General features: G+C 45.6%; 1 protein-coding gene across 3 annotated transcripts in view; it reads left to right on the top strand.

Moving 5' to 3' along the window:
* LOC148474078 (ficolin-1-B-like) overlaps positions 1-26583 on the top strand; it is a 59667-nt gene that overhangs the window by 3334 nt on the left and 29750 nt on the right. Inside the window, exons 2-6 of one of the 3 annotated variants that reach the window (XM_088459187.1) lie at positions 3468-3581; positions 3699-3761; positions 5689-5718; positions 10620-10747; positions 12924-13053. In XM_088459187.1, coding sequence (XP_088315313.1) covers positions 3468-3581; positions 3699-3761; positions 5689-5718; positions 10620-10747; positions 12924-13053 — 465 coding nt within the window. The remainder of the gene's footprint in view (positions 1-3467; positions 3582-3698; positions 3762-5688; positions 5719-10619; positions 10748-12923; positions 13054-26583) is intronic. The other 2 variants (XM_088459188.1, XM_088459186.1) reach the window with 2 other exon arrangements.

Below are 26583 nucleotides of genomic sequence, written 5' to 3'. Positions count from 1 at the left end.
ATTTGGTCGATTCTGGCCGCTTTGAAGCCCCGATTTCACCACCCGAATTTATCTCTCGAACAAGCAGCCTGCACATATCAGTGAAATATGTGGACTGCTTTTTTTTTCTTTTAAGTTTTAAGGGTAAATTTATATTAAAAAATTGACGTGAGGTCCCCCCCAAAAGGCTAACCAGCCCCGGACTTGCCAGCCAGTCCTGGTTCTTACCTGCTGCCCGATGTTCACGTCCCCTTGTCAACATAATGTATCCATGGATGTGCCTGTACAAAAACTCCGATACTCATCTTTTGATCCACGATGTTCTCAGCAGAAATCCATTAAGGACCACGGACACACTGTAACTACATGCTTCAGCATTCAGCGAATGACAGCTCATGGGAATGAGCTGTCATTAGTCCCGGGCCGCGAGCCAATCAGCGGCGGCTTTACATTAGCGGCCGCTCATTGGCTGGAACCCACGTGGACCCAGCCAATGAGCGGCCGCTAATGTAAATCCGCGACCGTGGGTTAATGGCACCCTGCTGCCAGAATATATGAAGCCTTAGGACACTTCAGGTGTGCCCAACACTGCCCTTACAGCATCCCAGAGCATCTTCAGGATTGGGCATTGCTATGTATATTAGCGGTCGTAGTCCCGCCCCCTCTGTGTGATGTCATTTAGATGGGGCGTGGCCTGCTCCGGGCACCGGTAACTGTACTTACAGCGATGGGCGGGGGATCCGACATCAGCAAGTGCATACACATGGAATGACAATGAGGTCCATGCTGCAAATGCCAGGGGCATTTTTCGAGAGGAGGGGGCCTGTGTGCAGACTCAGTGCAGGCCCCTTCCTCTCTCCAGCGGTCCAGCGGTGCAGTAGATTCTGGCTTTGTGCCAGATTCAACTGCGCATGCGCTGGTCTCCGGAAAAATGGCGCCCACACCATGTTACCGGGGATAGCAGTACCGCGCATGTGCAAGTCACTGGGAAAATGTCCGCCGACCAGGGGCATCTTAAGAGAGGAGGGGGCCCGTGTGCACTCCCCGTGCGGGGCCCCCTCCTCTCTCTCCGGTGGCCGGCAGCCGACTGACACGGCAAGCCAGCCACCGGAGCCTTAGTAGACTCCGGGCACTAGAGTGTGCCCGGAGTCTACCACGCATGCGCAGAATGCCGGAAAATGGCCGCGGTGGCCATTTTCCGGTGTTCTGAGCAGCGCACCCGACGTGGGACCACAGACAGGTAAGTCTAAAATAATATGGGTGCAGTGTGTGCGGTGCGGGGCCCCGCACACACTGCACCCATTATAGATACGCCACTGCCGCCAACATTTTCCCAGGGTTGTTGCTAGATCCAAGTTGGAGAAAGGACCTCTGACAAAACCACGTGACCGCTACATCAGGGCCGGTCCACTACCAGTGTCACTATCCACGTGGGCATAGAGGGGGAATATAAACCGTGCATGAAGCGTGGCGAGCAAAGTGAGCCCGCAAGGAGACACTTTTGGCTCCTCGTTCTGAACCTTGTCCTTCCCCCTTTTGTCTCAGGTCACGTGGTTGTGATGTCAGAGGTCATGTGACGCACCTCGTTCTAGACCTAACCATTTTCCCAGTGATTTCTGCTGCTCTGCTGCACCGGTTTGGCACTGCAGAGCAGCACTATGGACAGGTAAGTATAAAGACTATGAGGCCTCGCGCTCGGTGAAAAAAACCATTGATTCTGCAGTTTACACGGAATCAGTGTGTTTCCGCACGCGAGTCCCGATTTTACGGCGCGGTAAAAAGGCTGTTTAATTAAATAGCTTTTCCCCACGCCTCGGGGATTTTGGACTGCTATTAGTCGTGGGGAAAACCCTGCGGCTAATTGAATATGCCCTTATGGGTGCAAGGTGTGCAGTGTGGGCCCCCCTGGACCCAAGGGCCCGTGTGCCCCGCACACCCTGCACCCATTATAGATATGCCCCTGTGGCCCCCGCTAACGATATCGCCTTTCTGACCTGCATGCAGGGTCAACGGTGGATGTCGCTGATGACGTGCGATCGTCAAAGACATAGCAGGTACACACTAGACGATGTGCCCGATATATCGCTCCGATCCGCTGGATTGGACAAAATATCATCTAGTGTGTACCCGGCTTTAGTTTAAGCAGCCGTAAGCTACTTAGTAGTAACAATATTACACTTCAATATTTGTACAGCAGCAATAGTTACCACATAGTCAGTGGCGTCAATAGGGGAGTGCGGGTCGCACCCAGATGTCACCCACCGAGGGGTGACACCAAAGTGCCGGCTCCCTTAGTGTGACAGGAGCTGGGTGCTGCACTTAATTCTACTGTAGAATTAAGTGCAGCACTCAGCTCCTGTCACAGTGAGGGAGCCGGCATTACAAGTACACTAGTCCCCGGGGGCAGCCCGCACCTCCCGGAGCCCCGGAGAGACTAAGACCAGGGTTCGGGTGCGTGGCCATGCCCCCACACCAGAGGCCATGCCCCTTGTCACAAGGCCACTTCCCCTTTTCCCGGCGCATGGCTATGCTGCATGCACTGCTCCGCTGCCCGCATCGGGTACTTCTAAAGGTAGGGACGCCACTGCACATAGTATGTCAGTATTGACTCTAAAGGTGTCTAAGCGCGGCCACGCTACTTTTTAAAATAGCTGTAGTGGAGTTCACATTTGTAGTAACACAGCAGGATGGCTACTATCTGTAGAGGAGGCGGGTAATCAGCTGGCAGGCTCTCAACCACGCTCTACGCATGTGGGGCTGCCGGCTTGAGGGGGGAAAGTCTACTCTGCAGAAGGTAGTCAGCTTGCAGGCTGTCAGTCACATTTCCCCCACGTGAGGGGTTAACGTCTGTGCTGTAAAGGGTAATCAGCTTGTGGAGCTGCGGGCGTAGTGATGGAAGCCTGCACTGCCTAGGGAGCAATTGTGGCAGTAAAATGGTTCCAGTGGTGTTCTCTTTGGCAATAGAGATGCGGCAGGCCAATGCCTGGGTAGCAGGAAGTAACGTTTTCCAACGCGTTTCATCTTCTAACAACTAGAGACTTTCACATCTTAAGAAAGTCTCCCGTTGCTAGGAGACGAAACACGTTGACTATGTCTCTTCCCGCTACCCAAGCATTGGTCTAGGGATTCCAACATCAAATCCAGCAATGTGATGCATCTAGCCATCGCATCGCAACCATTAGATAGTATAACCATCGGGATGGTTATACTTGCAGCCAAAAAGGAGGTGGGGCCTCTGTGAAAGGGGACGGGGCTTAGTGGCACCCCCATTCACATCACCGTGGGTGCGCGCCTAGCACTTTCACCAATTCCATGCCCATTCCTGGCACATGCATACCCCAATTATAGCAGGACATGCTCATTCTGGTTGCTTGAAATCAGGACTGTGAAGGACACTAGGATCTTTGCTGAACCCTGAGTGCGCCTGAACAGATAGCGGGTAACAGATTGCAGCCCATGATAGTAAATATCCTCTTTTCTCATCACAGATGTGAAGCTGATGGGGGTCGGGGGATCAGAAAATATGACTATATTAAGGGGTTGTGCTGGGACCCCAGGTGCACCAGGAGATCCCGGAATGACAGGATCCACTGGATCAAAAGGTAAGAATTCTACCCGCACACAATGCCATGTCAGTGTAACTGTTCCTGGGCCACAGCAGATTGCTACACAAGGAACAGACCGGCACCTTTCTAAATGTTTATATCTCATATTTCCAGGAGTCCGAGGAGATAAGGGCTTACCTGGAATTCCTGGGTACATCGGTCCTATGGAATTGAAAGGTAAATAGATTGCAGTATCCAGAACATATACAACATAATGCATTATATACATTTCAAGAGTTATTGAAAAAGAAAAAATTCAGAACTTCTAACCAGTAGTGAAATGGGGAACCTTCTAGACTTCCCTAATGGTAAGGGTTGTTCTGGGAGGGACAATTCCCATATGATTAGTGAGATTTATGGAAGTGCTTATAATATTGTTGCATGGTAATAGCCATCTCAATGGTAATAGCCATACTCAATTGAGTATAAAGTCAACTACAGCAGGGCTCCTCCACCATTAATAACCCACAAAATATAGCAAGAAAAATGGCTGCACTCACACGGGCTCTAAGCATTGCCAGTAAACCTGTTTATTCAGGCAAGTTGATTACTTCTAAAATGAATTGTGACTCCAAGCCTGGTGCTGGGTGTCAGGGATAGCCCGGGCTATCAGTCCAGGCCTTGGGTGCCCTGGAGCGGGGGACCCCTTTTTTGGGGGGGTTCCCACCTCCCCAGGGATCCCCAGCTTGGGCTGACTAGCGGTCAGGTGTAATGCTTTGGCTGGGGGACCTAGTGAAAGGGTTCTCCTGGCTGTGGCATTACACCCCCGCTCGAAAGAGTCCAGTGCTAGTTATGGAAAATACAGGGGACCCCTACTCATTTTGTCCCCTGTATTTCCCAAACCAGGACCAGCTCACTGAGCCAAGTGCTGTTGTGCTAAATATAGGGGACCCTTGCGTCTTTTGTCCGCCGTATTTACACAACCAGGACTGGCTCTGAAAAGTCCCGGGTTGGTTGTGATTATTAGAGGGGAACTCACGTCATTTTTTTTTTATTTTAAAAAGTTTAAAAAGTTTTACACACAGATCCATGCACGGATCTGACTGATCTGTGCATGCATCTGTGTCAATCAGACCTGCTCATGCTAATATTGAAAACATGAAGCAGGTTAATTCATTTGGAGATTTTAAGTAAATTTTTTAGTGGGATTTGATGTTTGATTTGTACATGGGCCACACTTGCCTACTCTCCCGGGACAGCCGAGAGCCTCCCGATAATTGGGTACCGCTCCCGGCACACCGTTAGACTAGGCAAGTCCCCTGTAATGGCCACCAGCACTCCGTGAAACCCCCGCGCCCACCGCAATTCACGCTGATTCACGTCATTGTAGCGTAGCCCCGCCTCCTGCATTATAATGCCAGTATTATTGGCATTATAAAGCAGGGGAGGGGGGGCACTATGACGCCCCCGCTCTGTCTACCTGAACCGCCCCACCCTCCCTGCTGGACGGACCTGGCAGCCCCCTCCCGGAGCCTCCTGCAGAAATGTGGGTAAGTATGACATGGGCATGCAAAATCGAACATCAAATCACTATTCAAGGGGCGGAGATATCACTGAAATCTATACAGCTTGTATCTATGTGTTTCACCCACCTGATTATAAATGGGCACACATTTCTCCAGGGACAGAGCATGCGCACTGATATAAGACAGCCATGCGTACCTAAGTTACAAATATTGGCTGTCTTGGCACATGCTCAAAGGCTACAAACACAGGCGTAACTATAGAGGGTGCAAGGGGTTCGCTTGCTATGGGGCCCAGCGGCTTCGGAGGCCCACTGACCCAGCAAGCAACCCCCTGCACCCTACCAAGTACAGCGTTAATGTATTTTTAATCAGGAGCCAGTTGCGAGCCAATAGGAGCTTGCGGACCCGCAGCCAATCAGCAGTGGCTGCTGGTCCATGGGTTCTGTTTGGCTCGTGACAGGCGCTTGACTAAAAATGACATCATCTCTGCTAGGAGGAGGCATGGCTATGATGACATCCCTGGACCACAGCCACGCCTCCTCCCAGCTTCAGTAAGTTCAGTGAGGAGAGAAATTTTGCTATGGGGCCCTCATACCCAGGGCCGGATTTCCCACTACGCATCCTAGGCGCTCGCCTAGGGCCTGACGGGAACCAAGGGGCCCGTGGATGTGTCCCTTTGCCCAAAGAAATCTGCCCGATCACAGCACTTCAGAGGAACACTGCACGTCCCGTCTCCACTCCCAGAGAGTCCCACGCCGCTGTCTGCACAGTGCTCTCTCAGAGAGTGAATGTGCAGACTGTCAGTGTGCCGCAGCCGCCTGCGCATGAGGGAAGGGTGTGTGCACAGACTCACTGCCACCGGGTCCATGGCCCACCGCCCTGTCCCTCCCAGCTGATCCAACTAGCCTCACTGCAGCCCGCCCCAGCAGCCACTCTGCCAGCCTGCCAGGCCCGCCACCGCCCACCAGCAGCAGTGGTGCTACACCCAGCAAGGCCAGGCAGGTACGGTATATCACAGTCAGTAGGTGTCAATAGGGCAAGATACACACATTCATATCATATACAAACTGTAAATATATATACTGTATATATCCAATAGGTGTCACTAGGTCAAAACTTGACCTAGTGACACCTACTGGATATATGCACAATTTTTACAATGTCACTAGACACATATATATATATATATACAGGTTGAGTCTCCCATATCCAAATATTCCGAAATACGGAATATTCCGAATTACGGAATAATTTTGGCATGACTGAAATAATAAAACCTTTGATTTTTGATGGTTCAATGTACACAAACATTGTCTAAGGCACAAATTATTAAAAATATGGTATAAAATTACCTTCAGGCTGTGTGTATAGGGTGTAAATGAAACATAAATTTATTTCATGTATGTACACAAACTTTAGTTGAGCCACAAAATTATTGAAAATATTGTATAAAATGAGCTGCAGGCTGTGTGTATAAGGTGCATATAACACATATATGCATTTTGTGTGTATATTGGGGTCCCATCCCCAAGATATTTCATTATGATATGCAATTATTCCAAAATACGGAATATTCCGTTATCCAAAATACCCCTGGTCCCAAGCATTTTGGATATGGGAGACTCAACCTGTATATATATATATAATGATATATATATATATATATATATATATATATATATATATATATATAGGGGCATGAATCAGGAACTCACATATAGTGCTATGGATTGTTTGAGGGAAGGAGGCCCCAAACTGGTGTCTTGCCTAGGGCCCCATGAGGTCTAAATCCGGCTCTGCTCATACCTCTGGTTACGCCCCTGGCAAAAAGATGGCCATGCATTCCACCAGGCTTCAGGGGGGGTGTATCTGCACTTTGTGTAAGGATGGACATGTGTTCCACCCTTTAAAAATTCAGGCACCTGGATAAAAAAAAATATCTATTTGTTCAGCTGTACAGCACAATACATTAAACATGCCTTATACTGTGGGGCAAAAAAGTATTTGGACAGCCACCGATTGTGCAAGTTGTTGCACTTTAAAAGATGAGAGAGGTCTGTAATTTCCATCATAGGTACACTTTAACTGTGAGAGACAGAATCAGAACAAAAAATTCCGGAAATCACATTGTATGATTTTTAAACAATTTATTTGTATATTCTTGCGGAAAATAAATATTTGGACAATCAAAAAGTTTAACTCAATTATTTGTAAAGTAACCTCGGTTGGCAATTACAGAGGTGAAATGTTTCCTGTAGTTTTTGACCAGGTTTGAACACACTGCAGCAGGTATTTTGGCCCACTCTTCAATGCAGATCTTCTCTAGATGTGTCATGTTTTGGGGCTGTCGCCGGGCAACACGGACTTTCAACTCCTTCCACAGATTTTCTATTGGGCTGAGGTCTGGAGACTGGCTAGGCCAATCCAGGACCTTGAAATGCTTCTTACGGAGCCACTCCTTAGTTGCCCGGGCGGTGTGTTTGGGGTCATTGTCATGCTGGAAGACCCAGCCACGTTGCATCTTCAATGCTCTTACTGAGGGAAGGAGGTTTTTGCCCAAAATGTCACGATACATGGCCCCATTCATCCTCTCCATAATACGGATCAGTCGTCCTGTCCCCTTTGCAGAAAAGCATCCCCAAAGCATGATGTTTCCACCCCCATGTTTCACAGTGGGTATGGTGTTTTGGGATGCCACTCATCATTGTTCTCCCTCCAAACACGGCGTTCTATTTTGGTCTCATCTGACCACATGACATTCTCCCAATCCTCCTCTGGATCATCCAGATGGTCACGGGCAAACTTTAGATGGGCCTGGACATGTGCTGGTTTTCAGGCGCTGCAGGATTTGAATCCACGACGACGTAGTGTGTTACTAATGGTAACCATTGTGAGTGACTGTGGTCCCAGCTCTCTTGAGGTCATTGACCAGGTCCCCCCGTGTAGTTCTGGGCTGATCCCTCACTGTTCTCAAGATCATTGATACCCCACGAGGTGAGATCTTGCATGGAGCCCCTGGTCGAGGGAGATAGTCAGTGATCTTGTATTTCTTCCATTTTTTAATAATTGCGCCAACAGTTGATCTCTTCTCACCAACCTGCTTGCCTATTGTCAAGTAGCTCATCCCAGCCTTGTGCAGGTCTACAATTTTGTCCCTGGTGTCCTTGGCCATGGTGGATAGGTTGCAGTCTGACTGTTTGAGGGTGTGGACAGGTGTCTTTTATACAGTTAACCAGTTCAGACAGGTGCCATTAATACAGGCAATGAGTGGAGGATAGATGAGCTTCCTAAAGAAGAAGTAACAGGTCTGTGAAAGCCAGAATTGTTGCTGGTTGGTAGGTGTCCAAATATTTATTTTCCGCAAGAATATACAAAAAAATTGTTTAAAAATCATACAATGTGATTTCCGGAAATTTTTGTTCTGATTCTGTCTCTCACAGTTAAAGTGTACCTATGATGGAAATTACAGACCTCTCTCATCTTTTAAAGTGCAACAACTTGCACAATCGGTGGCTGTCCAAATAGTTTTTTGCCCCACTGTACATCCCTGGGTTGGGAATACTTTCCTATAATCCTCCTAGGAGACCTGGTATCACTATAGTGCCAAACAGTTATATAAATAACACATTAGATAATATCTAAAAAAAAATTACAATATATAATAAACATATTTTTCAATATATACAACTTCATAAATAGTACCGAAAGACATATTACATGAGAAACCATTTCATTTAAAATTCTAAATTTGTGACCTAACTAAAAATAGTGTGCATCTCAATTCCTTTTTTCTCTAGTTATTTTTGGACTAGTTGAATGCCTCAAATATAAATTAAATTATTTGAATCACAATTATGTGTGTCTTTAAAATGTACACAGTAGTGTCCCTTATTCGCATTACACCGCACACTACTGTCCCTTATTCACATTACACCCCACAGTAGTGTGCCTTATTCACATTACACTGCACAGTAGCGTCCCTTACTCACATTACACCACACAGTAGTGTCCCTTATTTACATTACACCGCACAGTAGTGCCCCTTATTCACATTACACCGCACAGTACTGTCCCTTACTCACATCACACCGCACAGTACTGTCCATTACTCACATTACACCGCACAGTAGTGTCCTTTATTCACATTACACCGCACAGTAGTGCCCCTTATTCACATTACACCACACACTAGTATCCATTATTCACATTACACCGCACAGTAGTGTCCCTTATTCACATTACACTGCACAGTAGTGTCCCTTACTCACATTACACCCCACAGTAGTGTCCCTTATTCACGTTGCACCGCACAGTTGTGGCCCTTATTCACATTACACCACACAGTAGTGCCCCTTATTCACATTACACAGCACAGTAGTGTCCCTTTTTCATGTAACATCGCACAGTAGTGTCCCTTATTCACATTACACCACACAGTAGTGCCCCTTATTCACATTACATGACACAGTAGTGTCCCTTATTCACATTACACCGCAGAGTAGTGTCCCTTATTCACATTACACTGCACAGTAGTGTCCCTTATTCACATTACACCACACAGTAGAGTCCCTTAATTACATAACACTGCACAGTAGTGCCCCTTATTCACATTACACCGCACAGTAGTGTCCCTTTTTCACGTTACACCACACAGTAGAACCCCTTTTGCACAATCAGTGCTATACAGTAGTGCCCCTTACACATTACACCACACAGTGTGGATGGTAGGGGGAGCTAGGAGCTGTGAGAGGAGAGAAGGAAAGGGAAACCTGTGTGAGGGAGGGGGGCTGCTGATGATGGGAGTAGTTTGGACCTTTCATGGGAGAAAGACCTGGAAAGGGTAACCTGTGTGGGGGAGGGGGTGAGAATGGGGGGGTTTGGAGCTGTGTGAGGGGAGATAGAGCAGCAAAAGGTATCCTGTGTGGGGTGGGGTGCCATGAATGGGGGAGGTACACGTTTGGAGCTGTGTGAGGGGAGAGAGAGCAGCAAAGGATAACCTGTGTGTATGTGGAGGGGGTGCTGTGATTGGGGGGAGGAGTTTGGAGCTGTGTGAGGGGAGAGAGAGCAGCAATGGATAACCTGTGTGTATGTAGAGGGGGGGGGTGCTGTGTTTGAGGGGAGGAGTTTGGAGCTGTGTGAGGGGAGAGAGACCAGGAGAGGAAGGAGCTGGGAGCACCACTATTAATAAAAGTGCAGCAAGTGGAGATTGCGGTGGCAGCTGGCTTCACCCCTATGGCATCCTGCACACTGTGCGGTGGCACCGGCCACACTGCCATAGTTACGCCCTTGATTATTATTATAACATTCTATAAACAAATCACAGTGGAGTTTGCAGGTCACAGAGCTCCATCTGGACAGTAATATATATGATGGATTTAGATGCCCTTGAAAAGGGTCTCTAGAAATAATTTTGAAACATTGGAAACTATATATACTGTATGTACTTAGTTATACTAGAGTGTCAAATAATGTGTACAGTGTCCAGTTGGGTGTTGGTGACAGATAAGCTTTAGTGTTGGTTCACATATTCAATTCACTTAGAAAATTAAGTACCAATTACTTTATTTAGCCGCCCAGAACTGCAAGCAAATTCTGTACCAGGGACTGAGTCTTACTGGCTGGTACACAGTTTACCCACAAGGGGGCGATCCTCTCCTAGTGATGTGTGACATGGAAACTGATGGAGGAGGATGGCTGGTAGGTGCTGAGTGTCTGATTGGTTCATGTTTATAGGAAGCCGTCATTCATGTTGGTGATGTAACAGCTACTGGATCATTTAAAAATAAACAGACTTTAAATGGTAACCAGCTGCGCATTGCCCCACTGAAATCACCCATCCCCCCCCCACACACCATTCAAATACACATATTTATATTAGAGATGATCAGTTTGGTTTTGTTGGAAACCGAACACACCTGAACTTTGGGATTCTGAGATGAACCGACTCCTGGCTCGGATCTCTTTGGGGTCGGATCTAGGATCTGAAACACAAATCTTGCATATTTTTGATGGTATGTAAGTCCCTCCTTCATGATTTAAGGTGTTATTGATGTTAATAATACTGTTGGATCAAAAACAGGTCCATACATTACATGGTTATAGCTATTTTTATACATTTTAATCACTGGGGTCCGCGCACATCTCCAATTTATATCAGAGAAAGACTCAATTTTGATGTTCAACTGTGTCGGGATGCCGCTAGTTAGAATACCGACAGCGGCATCTCGAGTCCTGATACCCATAGGAAACACAGGTAAGTGCTTTCCTAACCCCTACCCTCCCTCCCCGGTGCCTAAACCTAACCTCCCCCCTAGTGCCTAAACCTAACCTCCCCCTCCCCCCACCCTAATCCTAACCCTCCCTCTCCAGTGCCTAGCCCTAAATCTCCCCCTAATGCCTAACCCTAACCCCGCTAACTAACCCTAACTTCCCCCTAACACCCCGATACTTACCTTCGGGATGCTGGCGGTCTGGATACTGGTGCCGGGATCCTGACCTTGTGGGATTTCGGAGCCAGTATTCAGACTGCAGGCATCTCGCATGCCTGGATACCAACTACATCCCGCCCCCAGCATGCTCAACCATCTGGCAGAACACACAGTATATACAGGGTCTGATTTAGAGCTGGGAGCAAATAAGAAAATATAGCAATTTACACCTTGGTAAAACCATGTTGCACTGCAGATGTGGCATTTTTTCAAATGAGCAGTGAAGGGGTATGCGGTCAGGAAGCTGGCGGTCGAAATGCCAACCGCCGGCTACCCGACTGTCAAATCTGGGCATGGGACTAATAATAGCCATCAAAATCCCGATGCCTATCATCATCCCTATGCCGGGATTCTGACGCCCAGCTTACCGAATGAAGGTAAGCTGGGCGGTGGGAGCGGACAACAGCGGGGAGGAGAGGGTTAGGTTTTAGCTCTCCCGGGGGGGGACTTAGGGTTAGGTACCCCCCAGGATGGTTAGGCAGCGGGGAAGGGGGGGTTAGGGTTAGGCACCCCTGGGAGGAGGTTAGGGTTAGGCACTAGGGGGGGAGGTTAGGGTTAGGCACCCCTAAGGGAGGCTTATAGGGGTTGAGGGGTAGGGATAGATGACATGATTACCCCATTGGGATCTTCATTCTGTCTTTCGGTGCCAGTATTATGTCCGCCGGTATATAATACCGATTCCCAGAGAAGGTGTATAGTTGGGAAAAGGTGCATTGTTGGACTGACCCACAGGGGTAGAGCCGAAATCCCCAATGGGCCCCACTGCCTGTGTGTGTCAAGTTCCAGACCTCAAATGATAGATTGTTACTCTATTAGATAGTCAGTTACCTGGTGGAGCAGGACCACTGATCAGCATGGGGGCTTGGTTCCCTTCTATAGAAACCACAACAAGATTTGCCTAATGGTTAGCCAAGCATCTGTGTTGGCTGGTTAAACCCCCTCTGGTGGAAGACCATCCCCTTTAAGCATGGGCCTCTGCCACTGCATTCCCCCGATGGGCCCGTCATGTCCCAGTCCGACACTGAAAGGGTGTGTTCTAGCTTAAGTCAATATGTCAGAGTGAAAACAAAGCTGCCCAGTATTTGTTCTCTACATGCAAAAGCAGCCGGTATATTCCCTGCATGTCAAAACATAAATGTATTTGCACCCCTACATGGCAACATGGTCTGTTCAAGGAGCAAATTGCACCTTGTTTGCTCCTTTTTAAAAATGTTGCTCCTAATTCTGAACTTGGTTCATAGTGTTTGCTGGAGAATGTAAGGTATGCACAATTACACAATATGGAATCTCCCCTGTGACTATTGTAGGTTCGCCCATCAGCTAGCACTTCAGTGGGCACAATATTGTTACAATATGCTATATGGACGTTATTCCTCCTTTCCCAGGTGTTCCAGAGGCGGGTGGATGGTTCTGTGGATTTCTATAGAGACTGGAATAACTACAAGAAGGGATTTGGGAATCAAGACAGCGAATTCTGGCTGGGGAACGATAAAATTCACCGTCTCACGTCTTCAGGTTTGGTTGCACTTCGTAAAAATATGATTATAGTTCAATGCATAGAGCTGTGTGCAAATCTGTCTCTATTAGGCTTCTATATGTACAATAATAATAATAATAATAATAATAATGATGATGATGTTATTTATATAGCACGTTTCTCCTAATATGACTCAAAGTGCTTTACATTTGCCTTTACACCACAAAATACAAAACCAACTTAACAAGGGGCATTAGTGAAATGCTGGGTGAATAGATGAGTCTTGAGTGCGTCTATTTTTGAATAGACACTAGAGTGGAGGTTTCATGAACTGTGCAGGGAAGTGAGTTGCAAAGAGCCGGAGACACAAAGCTAAAGGCTCGACCCCCAGATGAATTCTAGGTACAGCTAATAGTTCTTCGTCAACGGATCGTAGTAATCAAGTGGGACAGTACCTTGGGCCCCGGTCATGTAGGGCTTTATAAGTCAGTAAGCCAATCTTGAAAACGATTTGCCATCTTACAGGCAGGCAGTGAAGGGAGTAGAGAATGGGTATTATGTGTTTGGACTGGGGCTGGTTGGTTAATAGCCTGGCAGCTGCATTTTGTACCATCTGCAGTAGTCTAGGCGTGATGGTATACATGCAGGTATACCTGATGTTTAAGTGTCAGATGCCACTATCCAGGACAACACCAAGATTCTAGACATGTTTAGTGTTTTGTAGTTCTGGACCCCCAAGCTTAAGACTTGTTGCTTGTCTATGCTGCAGCCTTGTCCTTTGATCCATCAGCCGGACCTCTGTTTTATTAGGGTCCAGTCATAGCCAAATGGCACTCATTCACTCCAGGAGCTCATCTAGGCAGCCATATAGGGTTGGTATTGACTTCTTAGTACCTGGAACAAAGGACAGGTACAGCTGTGTATCATCTGCATAGCAGTGGTAGCCCAGGCCATGGCATCTGATTATTTTACCCAGTGATAGCATGCATACTGCAAAAAGCATGGGAGATAGTATAGAACCCTGTGGGACACCAAATGGCAGTGGCACTGGTGATGGAGAGTTTACTCCAGAAGAAACTCTCTTTGACCTGCTGTTGAGAAATTATTTCGGCCATCCAGTCCACAGACGTTTTTCAGGCACTCAAGTAGAATCCTGTGGTCCATGGTATCAAATGTTGCAGAGAGATCCAGAAGGATTAAGATTGAACAGTCACCTTTGTCTCTTGCAATCAGAAGATCATTAAGCACACATACCAGGGCTGTTTCAGTGCTATGTCTTCTCCTGAATCCTAACTGGAATGAATCATAAATATCATGGGTTGACAGGCGGGTTTCTAGTTGAGGTGCCACCACTTTCTGAATAACCTTTCCTAGAAAAGGAAGGTTTAATACTGGTCTGTACTTGGACATGCAGGGCCAAATGTAATAGGATGAGAGTTTAGAAAATGTGAGTTTTTTCACACGTTTTAACTCGACCAATGTAATAGGGTCCGAGAACAAAGCAACAGAGCAAACTCGCATGTTTTTCAGACTCAAAAAATTCTCACAATTTAAACTCTCATCCAAATGTTTTTCCATTTTAAAGATAAAACTTGACCAATGTGAGAGTTTACAGCTAAACTCTCACATTTTATAAACTCTCACCCTATTACATTTGGCCCACAGTCGGGGTCTAAATTAGCTTTTTTAAGAATTGGTCTAACAATTGCTTCCTTTAATGGCTCAGGAAAAGTGCCTGTCTGTAAAGAGCATTGAACTATTTTTGAAAATACAGGGCCAATCATGTACATACACCCTATTAAAAGCTTGGTTGAGGCAGGGACCAGATCATAGGTTGTGGGACGTAACAGTCGGGTAATTTTAGCAATGTCTTTTAAATCCATTATGTCAAAGCTGCTCCATGGAAACAGGTGGCTTACCTTGGCAAGCTTGGAAGTTTGGCACTCCTTTGATGGCACTGTAGGGTTTCTAGCCCAGATGGAAGATAATTTAGGTCAGGAATCGGTGTACTGCGCTGCAGATCTTACCTGCACGCTGGAGTGTGGGCGTGTTCAGATCAGCTACTCAGGCCGGCTGTCCGCTTCCTGGTTGGTGCTGCCACCTCATGTGTACCCCATGTTGCACAGGCCACAGTTCACCCACAATGTTCCTGCCATCTCCAGACCTGGGCGCCTCCATGACACTTTCTGTTAGCTGACCGCTGACTTTCCAGTTGCTGTCTCAGCAGCGGTCACATTTCTTTACTCCATTCAGTTTCTGGTTCCCTTTCCTCGAATCATGCTTCTCAGAGTGAACACCATATCCTGGCAGCTAATCAAGGTAGCATGTATACTGCAAAAATCATGGGAGATAGTATATTGCCCTGTGGGACACCACATGGCAGTGGCACTGGTGATGAAGAGTTTACTCCAGAAGAAACTCTCTGTGACCTGCTGTTGAGAAATAATTTGAACCTGATAAGGACTGTGCCATCCACTCCACAGAAGTGTAGGGAGAAAAGGAATCCACTGACAAGCAGCAGATGCTTTGAACAACATGTCTCACTGCAGTGCTTACATACCCAGGGTCCAGACGTCAGACTCCTGCTTCTATGAAAGTCCTATCCGATTACCAGCACAATCGGATCCTAGCCAATAACCAGCACAATCGGTTCCTATCTGATAACCAGCACAATTGGTTCCTATCTGATAACCAGCACAATCGATTCTTATCTGATTGTCAACTCAATTGATTCCAATCATATAATCGGATCCAATTCCATCGGCTTTATTATAACTATTTCAGTTATTCTTGTCCGTGGATTTGGGGCTTAGGCCTCAGCATTCTTGGAGGTCCAGACAGTAACACTGGGAAACCCAGCCAGCATGCCACGACCTGCACACCGGACGCAGCAAAAACCATATACCCTTGTGCGGTTCCCTGGAGAAGACCACCGGTGTGTTTACACTCTGCGCCTCTGGTTTGGGGATTTGCCAACTTCCTGTGCATGTCAGGATCTCAGTCCCGGAGTCCAGTCTACCCGAGCTCACCTCCTGAGTCCAGTCTACCTGAACTTACCTCCTGAGTCCAGTCTACCTGAGCTTAGCACCTGAGTCCAGTCTACCTGAGCTTACCTCCTGAGTCCAGTCTACCTGAGCTTACCTGCTGAGTCCAGTCTACCTGAGCTTACCTCCTGAGTTTAGTCTACTTGAGCTTACCTCCTGAGTCCAGTCTACCTGGGCTTACCTCCTGAGTCCAGTCTTCCTAAGTTACCTCCTGAGTCCAGTCTACTTGAGCATACCTCCTGATTTCAGTCTTCCTGAGTTACCTCCTGAGTCCAGTCTCCCTGAGCTTATCTGCTGTGACCTTCCTGCCTCAGTTCACATGTACATGCACAGAAACTATATCAGACCCGCTAGACTTCTGATCTCGGATTCCATCACTGAGCAACCAGTATCACAGGTTGGAAAGCAGGATATCACAGTTCTGACATTTTATCTGCAAAGAATTTTGCAAACTCATTACATCTTGACTGGGAGAGGGATTCATCAAGCTGCAGGCAAGCTGGCAAAGCATCTCCACTGTATGGAAAAGCTGAGCTGGCCTATTGTTTGCTGCCATGATATCATTTAAAACAAACTCTGCTTTCTTACATTTGATTGTTGATTGATATTCTCCAATATGTATGATTAGTTTTAACTTATCCCCTACCATGTTCGTCTTCCTCCATCACCTTTCAAGTGTATGACCCCTTTTATTGAGTTCACTAAAACTATTGTCAAACCAAGAGGCTTGACGGTGTGGTATGTGGGGTCGTATACGCACAGGGAGCCCCTCCCCTGCGGTTCAGTCTTGGGTGACAGAATAGTTGTTGGAACTACAGTTTCCAACATAGGTGCTGCATTTTCCTCTAGCCAAGTCTCTGTAACACAGGCAAGATCTGAAGATTCAATAAGGTCGGCAATTGTAGCAGTCTTGTTTCTTTTAGATCTGGCATTACCAGAGAGCCTGTAGTTTTCTTTATATTGAGTGTGGGAGCTCTGGGGATGTAAGTAACAGAGCAAGATTTACAGATCCGTTCTCCCAAGCACAGGGTGTCTGTTAGATACCACTTCTATTTGTCTTTATATGAAGCTGGTGAGTCTAAAGGCATGGAACTTAGATGGTTGCAGCGGATAAAAGATTTTCAGACTCACTTCTGTTAAAGTGAAGAATCATGTTAAAGCATGACTCCATCTTGTGTTCAAATGGTAAGAAGAAATTATATTCTGTGTGAGACATTGTGCCTGAGAAGGACCTCATTCCTTATCTATCTATTCTACCTTTTAGGCATGTATTCATATAGAATAACTTATGTTAGCCAATTAAGACTATAGTACAGTGTATTCATCCTTTGTATTCAATTCTGATTTATATGACAGGAAAGATAAGAGATTCTATACTTCTATTGTATTGTATTGTATTTATTGTTGTCATCAGCAAAACAAGTTTGACAGACGAAATTACATTGCACTTTTTTAAAACAGTGAATAGCAATCCATGGTAAAGGTTATCACAAACAATTTCACAAAAATAATAAAATTAAAATTAACTAAAGAGATACAATCATAGCATTCAACATGCGCACAGCAGATGGAAGAAAACTAACCCTCAAGCGACTCGTACGTGCCCGAAGTACTCTAAACCGCTTTAAAGATGGGAGCTTATCAAAAAATTCATGAAATGGATGGCTTGGATCCGATATGATACCTTTGGTTCTCTTTAGAACCCTAAGCCCATAAACATCATGAATAGTTGGCAGCTGCACGCCAATGATTTTGCTGGCGGTCCTAACAACCCGTTCCAGTGCACTTCTTTCACTCGCTGTGCAGTTGCCATACCAGATAATGATACCAAACGTCAGAATGCTCTCAATTGAGCATCTGTAAAAGTTTAGCATAGTTACTTTGCTAACTCCCGAGGCCCTCAAACGTCTTAGGAAAAACAAACGCTGTTGCGCCTTTTTAATTAGGGACAGTGTATTTAAAGACCATGTCAAATCTGCCGCAACCTGGATACCCAGAAATTTAAAAGACTCAACTATATCAACATCCTGGTTGTTAATAGACACTGGCAATTTCTGCTCTAAACATCTCCTACGAAAATCAATTACCAGTTCTTTTGTCTTGTCACCATTTAGGAGCAAGTGATTATCACCACTCCAAGAAACCAAATTTTTGATCTCTTTCCTATAATGGGACTCATCAGTTACAAATAGACCCACTTAACCCCAAGTCAAACAACTTAGATGTTAGTGAGATGGGAATAACCGTATTAAAAGCAGAACTAAAATCAACAAAGAGTATCCGAACATAAGAATCCCTCACTTCCAAATGAGCTAAAATAGAGTGAAGTGCTGTAAGTACCGCATCATCAGTGCAACGATTTTTCCTATATGCAAACTGAAAAGGATCAAAATCTACTGGGAAAAAAGATTGAATATGTCCTAATACCAGCCTTTCAAAGCATTTAATTATCAATGAAGTTAGTGCAATTGGGCGATAATCATTAAGGCATTTTACTACCCCCTTTTTTGGAACTGGAACAATATTTGCCTTCTTAAAACATCTCGGCACTACACAATTAAAAAGGGACAAATTAAATAAGACCGTTAATATCCAACTTAACTGGTCTGCACACCCCTTGAGGACTTTACCGCTAATCCCATCCGGGCCGGCTGATTTACACAAATCAACCCGACGTAGACATTTAATCACATCATACTCCTCCAACATAAGAGGAGACTCCCCCACCCGGGGAATTTGGGGCGTAACAGAAAAACTATTCTCTTGATCAAACCTAGAGTAGAACAGGTTCAAATCTTCAGCTAATAGATTATTGTCATTGCTAATCACCTCCTTTTTTATTTTACAACCAGTAATATCCTGGATCATCTGCCACAGGCTTCTCGGATTCCTGTTATCATGACTTCTAGCTTCAATCTTTGCGGAGTAACTAATTTTAGCCCTCCTAATACCTTTCTGCAATTCACATCTGGAAGATTTCAACATTTCTAAATCACCAGATTTAAACGCTCTATCACGAGCCTTGAGTAGAGATCGAACTTCCCCGTTCAACCAAGGCTTCACGTTGGGAAATATTTTAATACTCTTTGTTACTGTAACACTATCCGTACAGCAACCGATGTAACCTAATATCAATGATGCTAGAGAGTCAATATCTATATCGCCATTTACCCTACTCTCATCAATAAACAAATCCCAGTTTGTGAATTCCAACATATCCTGTAATCTAGTCAGTGCGTCCTCCGGCCATATAGTTACCAGACGTCTGACCGGTCGCACTCTCCTAACTAATGACCTGTAAACAGGTATGAGAAACAGGGACATATGATCGGATCTGCCAATATGGGGGCAAACAACAGTTTCATAAGCTGACTTGAGGTTTGTATACACCTGGTCCAAGGTACGCATGCCCCTAGTTGGAGCCGATACATTTTTATATAACTTAGGCAATACTTTCCTCAGGTCAGCTTGATTGAAATCACCTGCTATAATGAAAACTGCCTCAACATACACAGATTGTAATTTCGCAATTTCCTCGTAAAGAATTCCCAGGGCAATTGTCACATTAGCCTGAGGGGGAATATAAACGGCAATGATAATTGCCACCGAAACTTCTCTGGGCAAATAAAAGGGTCTACATTTGACAGACAGATATTCAATATCCACTGAGCAATGATTACCAATACAGATAGCATCAATACACCAGGTACGCAGGACATACAAACACAGCCCCCCACCCCTACTTTTCCCTGATGAAGAAGTTCTGTCTGCTCTGAACAGAATCCTGTTTCCAAAAGAGACCGCAGTATCCAGAACTAAGTCATTTAGCCAAGTCTCGGTAAAAATTAATACAGAGCAGGACTCCAGATGCTTCATGTATGAAAGAACTGCATGTAATTCATCCAGTTTACTAGTCAGGGACTGAACATTTGCTAGAAATAAGCTAGGCAAAGGGGGTTTGATAAAACATAAATTGAGCCTGGCTCTAGTACCAGCTCGTTTACCCCTTTTTTGCCTCCTCTCCCTCCTCCGATGCCTCTTCCAACCCTGCCTGCGTCTCCAGGGATAACCGAGTCTCCAGAAATGCCCCCCTCCAGAGCGCTGCCCACCAATCTCTACTTCCATTGCCGTGCACATGGCTCTTCTCACAACTCCAGTCTCCAGACCAGCCACCACTCACCACCCCAGCTGCGACAGACCCATCCAGGGCCGCCACGCTTGCAGGCACAGTAACTCCAGGGGCAGCAGACACACAAGCTCCAGAAGCGGCAGCAATCCCAGCCACCCCCGCTCCACCCACAATGCCTGTGGCTGAGGGGTTACCCGGGGCTGTACCTCCCTCAGAGACCTGCACAGCCTCCGCGCCGGACCCAACAGCCCCTGCAAGCGGCTCCACCCCAACACACGGACACCCGGACCACAGGAATCGCCATCACCGGCACCAACGGTAAGTGCAGCCGCAGCGTATACACGCGCCGCCATTTCCCAAGATGAAGACAATCCTGTATAAGCCACGATGGGGATCTGCTATTTCCACCGTTCTATTCAGAACAGTGGTGTAAAATGTCAGACACTGTCTACTATCAAGGATTTATAGTCTCCAAGCCTAGACATAGCTAATAAATCTGTCAAGGAGATGTAATTTAAATATGTATCTATAGATACTAATATTCATTTATTGATAAGTTAGGCAATACTGCCATCTACTGATGATGTATCTAATGCTTGAAATATATTCATAGATATTATAATTAGATTAGATAGGCAAAATTACTGAGCATGTGCAGACTAGATTTCTTTGTCTCTATGTTAATTTGAGTGCTATAAAATAATCTGTCTGTCCAAAATAAAGGCAGAGTGGTTTTGGAAACACACAGGTCTTGATGTTTCCCAACATTCTCCGGCCGTAAAATGCATTGTGTTAACTGGTGGCTGACCGCTGTATGTGAGTTGTGGAGGATAAGATCAGCGTTATCACTTCCCACGACTGCCCCGCTGAGTTTTTTTGACAATGTCAAGGGATTTAAGAATGGAGGCCTGTGCTGGATTAATAGGAACTGCCACTCGTGGTGGACGAAGTGAAAGTATAAAGCTGGAAATGTACAAATTGCGAATTCAGGCAATATCACAGGGATTTATTAAAAATCCCTTACAGGGACAGAGCTTGTGATAAAGCTCTGTCCCTGCAAACTCCCTCTGCAGCATTAGCACTGTATTTTGAAAAAAATACAGTGACAAGGTGACCACGCATGTGCCGACTGGCCGCTGCTCCCCCTGCAATCGCGACTCCCCCCGCGACCCCCCCCCCCTTAATTTCACTTACCTCCGGTGATCGGGGCTCCGGTGATGTCACTAAGGCTCCGGTCAGCTGGAGCCACGGAGGACATCATCGGAGCACCGATCACCGTCCCTGGACTCAGGTAAGTTTTATTGTTTAACTTTTTTTTTATCAGTGATCAGCGTGTGATCTATTTAGACCACACAGCTAATCACTAGGGCCGGCTCCGGGCTCTACTCTGCCCCTTAGAGCAGAGCAGGAGTCCGGAAACCGGAGGTAAGTCTGGATAATGCCACCTCCAGGTGGCGTTATTATCACAGGGCTTCCCCCGGTATTTTTTCCCCGGTATTTTTTCACATTTTATTTTTAGTAACTACCACACAGATTGCATTTCCCATTACAATTATGGGAAATGCGATCTGCTTATTAAAAATTTGATAATTAGGGCTTGGAGTAGAATTTTATGAATCCTACTCCAATTGCCCTTTAGTAGATTTAGGTGAAACTAAAATATGAAAACACCCTTTTTTACTTTATGTTAGTAAAAATAATGTTAATAAATAGAGCCCTTAGGGGCCTATTCATCATAACTTAATATTCTCTGGAGGTAATTAGATATAGAACTCGCATGGAGTTCTACCTAATTACCGGAGGAATTCGTTATTCCTCCTCTCCATAACTATCTATTTTGAAAAGCTGTCATTTTCGTGATGACAGCTTTTCGGGAAATAGATGGTTTTCCCTGTGTACACTAACTTACCGCAGCTGTAATCAGTGCTGTGCATGCACTGTTACATTCGTAAAACCAGCTCATGCACCTCCCCCCCGTCGCCCACTTACCTGCCCGATGCAGCTGCCTCTGGCTCCGGTGGCTGGTCAGACACGTGTTCTCCCAGCAGAACACAGTACAGTTTAGAAAAAAAAAAAACTTATTATTTTTTTCTAAACTTTACTGTGTTCTGCTGGGAAAACACGTGTCTGACCAGCCACCGGAGCCAGAGGATGGACCAGAGTGCCGGAGGGAGACGCCGGGGGACCTGACCACACTGACGCAGGTAAGTTTTACCTGCTATTCGCCACCTCACATTGGCGAATAGTAACTCCATCAAATTCCGAAAATAAATAATTTTCGGAATTTGATGAATAGCATAATTTCCATATCCCCATACTAATGCACTAATGTACTAATGTATGGGGAGTGTGGAAATTAACACAGGGGGACTTAACCAGGAGATATCAGTGATATCAGTGATATCTCCTGTGTTAAGTCTCTTCATGAATTTTATGTTAATTAAGGAAAATGTCCTTAAAAACGTTATTTTAGTGTTGTTTAATAGGCCCCCCAGACTCATACAAATAATTCCAGATTAAAGCAGGCTTGAGGAAAGGTGTTAGAAGCCATTTCTATTGTATAGGTATACAGGTATTTAGCATAATATTATATCCCTTTTATCACACTTGTTATGTCAACTGCAGCCCTCACAAATGCATTTTGCTGTACTGCGGACGTGCAATAAAATGAAATGTAATTTTGAGCTTAGTGTGACTATTGCTGGGTACACACTGACAGATATATTGGCCAATCAATTGATCGGCCAATATATCTGCTGCCCGTCGGCCAGTGTGTACCAGCGATATTTCTGTGAACGACGTCGTTCACAGACATATCGCATCAGCTCTGCTGCAGAGTTGATAGAAAATATATCTGCAGATATATCTGTCCATCAGCCAGTGTGTACGGGCGGTCTCCCGACCACCCTTACACATGCAGCAGAGGCCACAGGGAGGGAGGCGGAACATGCCACCCAGCTGGCGGGATCCGCGGCCAGAAACAGATGGTCTTTCAGTTTGTATGAACGACCATCATCTGTAGATATATCTGTAGATCACTCGATCTGCACATACAGTCAGGTCCATAAATATTGGGACATTGACAGAATTTTCATATTTTGGCCTCTATTCACTACCACAATGGTTTTGAAATGAAACAAACAAGATGTACTTTAACTGCAGACTTTCAGATTTAATTTGAGGGTAATTACATCCAAATCAGGTGAACGGTGTAGGAATTACAACAGTTTCAATATGTGCCCCCCACTTTTTAAGGGCCCAAAAGTAATGGGACTATCAACTCAAAAGCTATTTCATGGACAGGTGTGGGCTATTCCCTCTATATTTCATTATCAATTAAGCAGGTAAAAGGTCTGGAGTTGATTCTATGTGTGACATTTGCATTTGGAATCAGTTGCTGTCAACTCTCAATATGAGATCCAAAGAGCTGTCACTATCAGTGAAGCAAGTCATCATTAGGCTGAAAAATCAAAACAAACCCATCAGAGAGATAGCAAAAACATTAGATGTGGCCAAATCAACTGTTTGGAACATTCTTAAAAAGAAAGAACGCACTGGAGAGCTCAACAACACCAAAAGACCCGGCAGACCACGGAAAATAACTGTGGTGGATGACAGAAGAATATATATCCCTGGTGAAGAAAAACCCCTTCACAACAGTTGGCCAAATCAAGAACACTCTCCAGGAGGTAGATGTATATGTGTCAAAGTCAACAATCAAGAGAAGACTTGACAAGAGTGAATATAGAGGATTCACCACAAGATGTAAACCATTGTTGAGCCACAAAAACAGGAAGACCAGATTAGAGTTTGCCAAACAACATCTAAAAAAGCCATTACAGTTCTGGAACAACATCCTATGGACAGATGAGACAAAGATCAACTTGTACCAGAGTGATGGGAAGAGAAGAGAAGGAAAGGAACTGCTCATGATCCAAAACATACCACCTCATCAGTGAAGCATGGTGGTGGTAGTGTCGTGGCATGGGCATATATGGCTGCCAATGGAACTAGTTCCCTTGTATTTATTGATGATGTGACTGCTGACAAAAGCAGCAGAATTAGTTCTGAAGTGTTTCGGGCAATATTATATGCTCATATTCAGTCAAATGCTTCAGAACTCATTGGACAGCGCTTCACAGTGCAGATGGACAATGACCCGAAGCATACTGCAAAAGCAACCAAAGAGTTTTTTAAGGCTAAAAAGTGGAATGTTATGCAATGGCCAAGTCAATCCCCTGACCTGAATCCGATTGAACATGCATTTCACTTGATAAAGACAAAACTGAAGGAAAAATGCCCCAAGAACAAGCAGGAACTGAAGATATTTGCAGTAGAGGCCTGGCAGAGCATCACCAGGGATGAAACCCAGCGTCTGGTGATATCTATGCGTTCCAGACCTCAGGCTGTAATTGCCTGCAAAGGATTTGCAACAAAGTATTAAAAAATGAAAGTTAGATTTAGGATTGTTTAGTTCGTCCCATTACTTTTGGCCCCTTAAAAAGTGGGAGGCACATATAGAAACCGTTGTAATTCCTACACCGTTCACCTGATTTGGATGTAATTACCCTCATATTAAATCTGAAAGTCTGCAGTTAAATCACATCTTGTTTGTTTCATTTCAAAGCCATTGTGGTGGTGAATAGAGGACAAAATATGAAAATTCTGTCAATGTCAAAATATTTATGGACCTGACTGTATATCTTTGCAGTATGTACCCAGCTTTACACATGCAGCCCCCTAAGCCAGGAGAGACACACAGGCTTCTTATAGTAAAGGGGTATTTATGTCACTAGGAGGTGCAGCCTATTCAGAACTTATTAGATACACCAGATAGAAGGTGTAACACTTGTGTCTTCCAAAGCCATTATGTCAAGGTACATTTAAAACATTTTGAGTCCCACACTGTAGGTAAAATAATTTGGGGTCCACTATTGTACTTGACTTTTGTGACCTTATCTCCCTTCACACTCCTGCCCGCCCACTTCGCTCCAGAAATGCACGCCACCTCTCCTCCCAACTGATTACTTCCTCCCACTCCCGCCTCCAAGATTTTGCCCGTGCTGCTCCCTACCTCTGGAGCTCTCTCCCTCTCCCTATCAGACTCTCCACCTTTATACATATCTTCAAACGGGCTCTCAAGACCCACTACTCCATCAAAGCCATCCAGCTCTCATCCTAATCCGCTGCCCCATGCTTCTTCCTCACTGTCTCTCTCCTCTGCGTCACCCCTGTCTGTCTACACCTCCGCTTTAGATTGCAAGCTCTCACGAGCAGGGCTTTTTTCCCATATGTGCTTTTCCTTCCCTCATGTATACCGTTATCTCTTCCCTACTGCATACAACAGCATCTAACCCTTGGGTCCTGCCGTCCTGCTGCTTATTGGGTATTATGGGCCTGATTCTGCAAGGATCATAATTGCAAAGCTTCATGCAGGCTATAGATATATGATGTATGCACGCAGGCCATAGATATATGATGTAATGCATGCAGACTATAGATATATGATGTAATCCACGCAGGCTATACATATATGATGTATGCACGCAGGCTATAGATATATGATGTATGCACACAGGCTATAGATATATGATGTATGCACACAGGCTATAGATATATGATGTATGCACGCAGGCTATAGATATATGATGTAATGCACGCAGGCTATACATATATGATGTATGCACGCAGGCTATAGATATATGATGTCTGTACGCAGGCTATAGATATATGATGTATGCACGCAGGCTATAGATATATGTTGTATACATGCAGGCTATAGATATATGATGTATGCACGCAGGCTATAGATATATGATGTATGCACGCAGGCTATAGATTGATGATGTATGCACGCAGGCTATAGATATATGATGTATGCACACAGGCAGCTTTGCAATTGCGATCCTTGCAGATATGGCAATGCAGCAGTAGGCATCACGCCCCCTGTGTATTACTTATCTGAGCTGCGTTGTCCAACGCAGCATCGGTTAATCTGCGTATAATCGGCCAGCTGCGGTGACCCATGGGGTCCTGCAGCCGGCCGCTGCAGTTTAGAGGGGGAGGTCAGGAAATCTCCGTCAGCCGCGGAGATCCTGGCTTCTTCTCTCCCCCTGCAATGGTGGAGAGATGCCTCCATTTTGGGAAACGGAGGGCATTGCAGCCCCCTCCCCGCCCACAAATGGCAGCATACTGTCAATTACTGACAGTCTGCTGCCAGTCTGCGAGCGTGTTAGTAGGATCCAATCTACACACTCGCAGAACGGGTCCTGCGCCTGCGCAGATTCCCAAACATCAGGAGTGCAGTAGCGTGGGGTGATGGAACTAGCGTACACTACTGAATCAGGCCCTATGACCGCTGATGCAGCAATGTGTATACACCATGTCAATGTCCT

The sequence above is a fragment of the Taudactylus pleione genome, unplaced genomic scaffold (assembly GCF_031769625.1).
Source record: "Taudactylus pleione unplaced genomic scaffold, aTauple2 ptg000897l, whole genome shotgun sequence".
Taxonomy (NCBI): Eukaryota; Metazoa; Chordata; class Amphibia; order Anura; family Myobatrachidae; genus Taudactylus; species Taudactylus pleione.
This window is presented reverse-complemented; position numbering and strand designations above follow the sequence as displayed.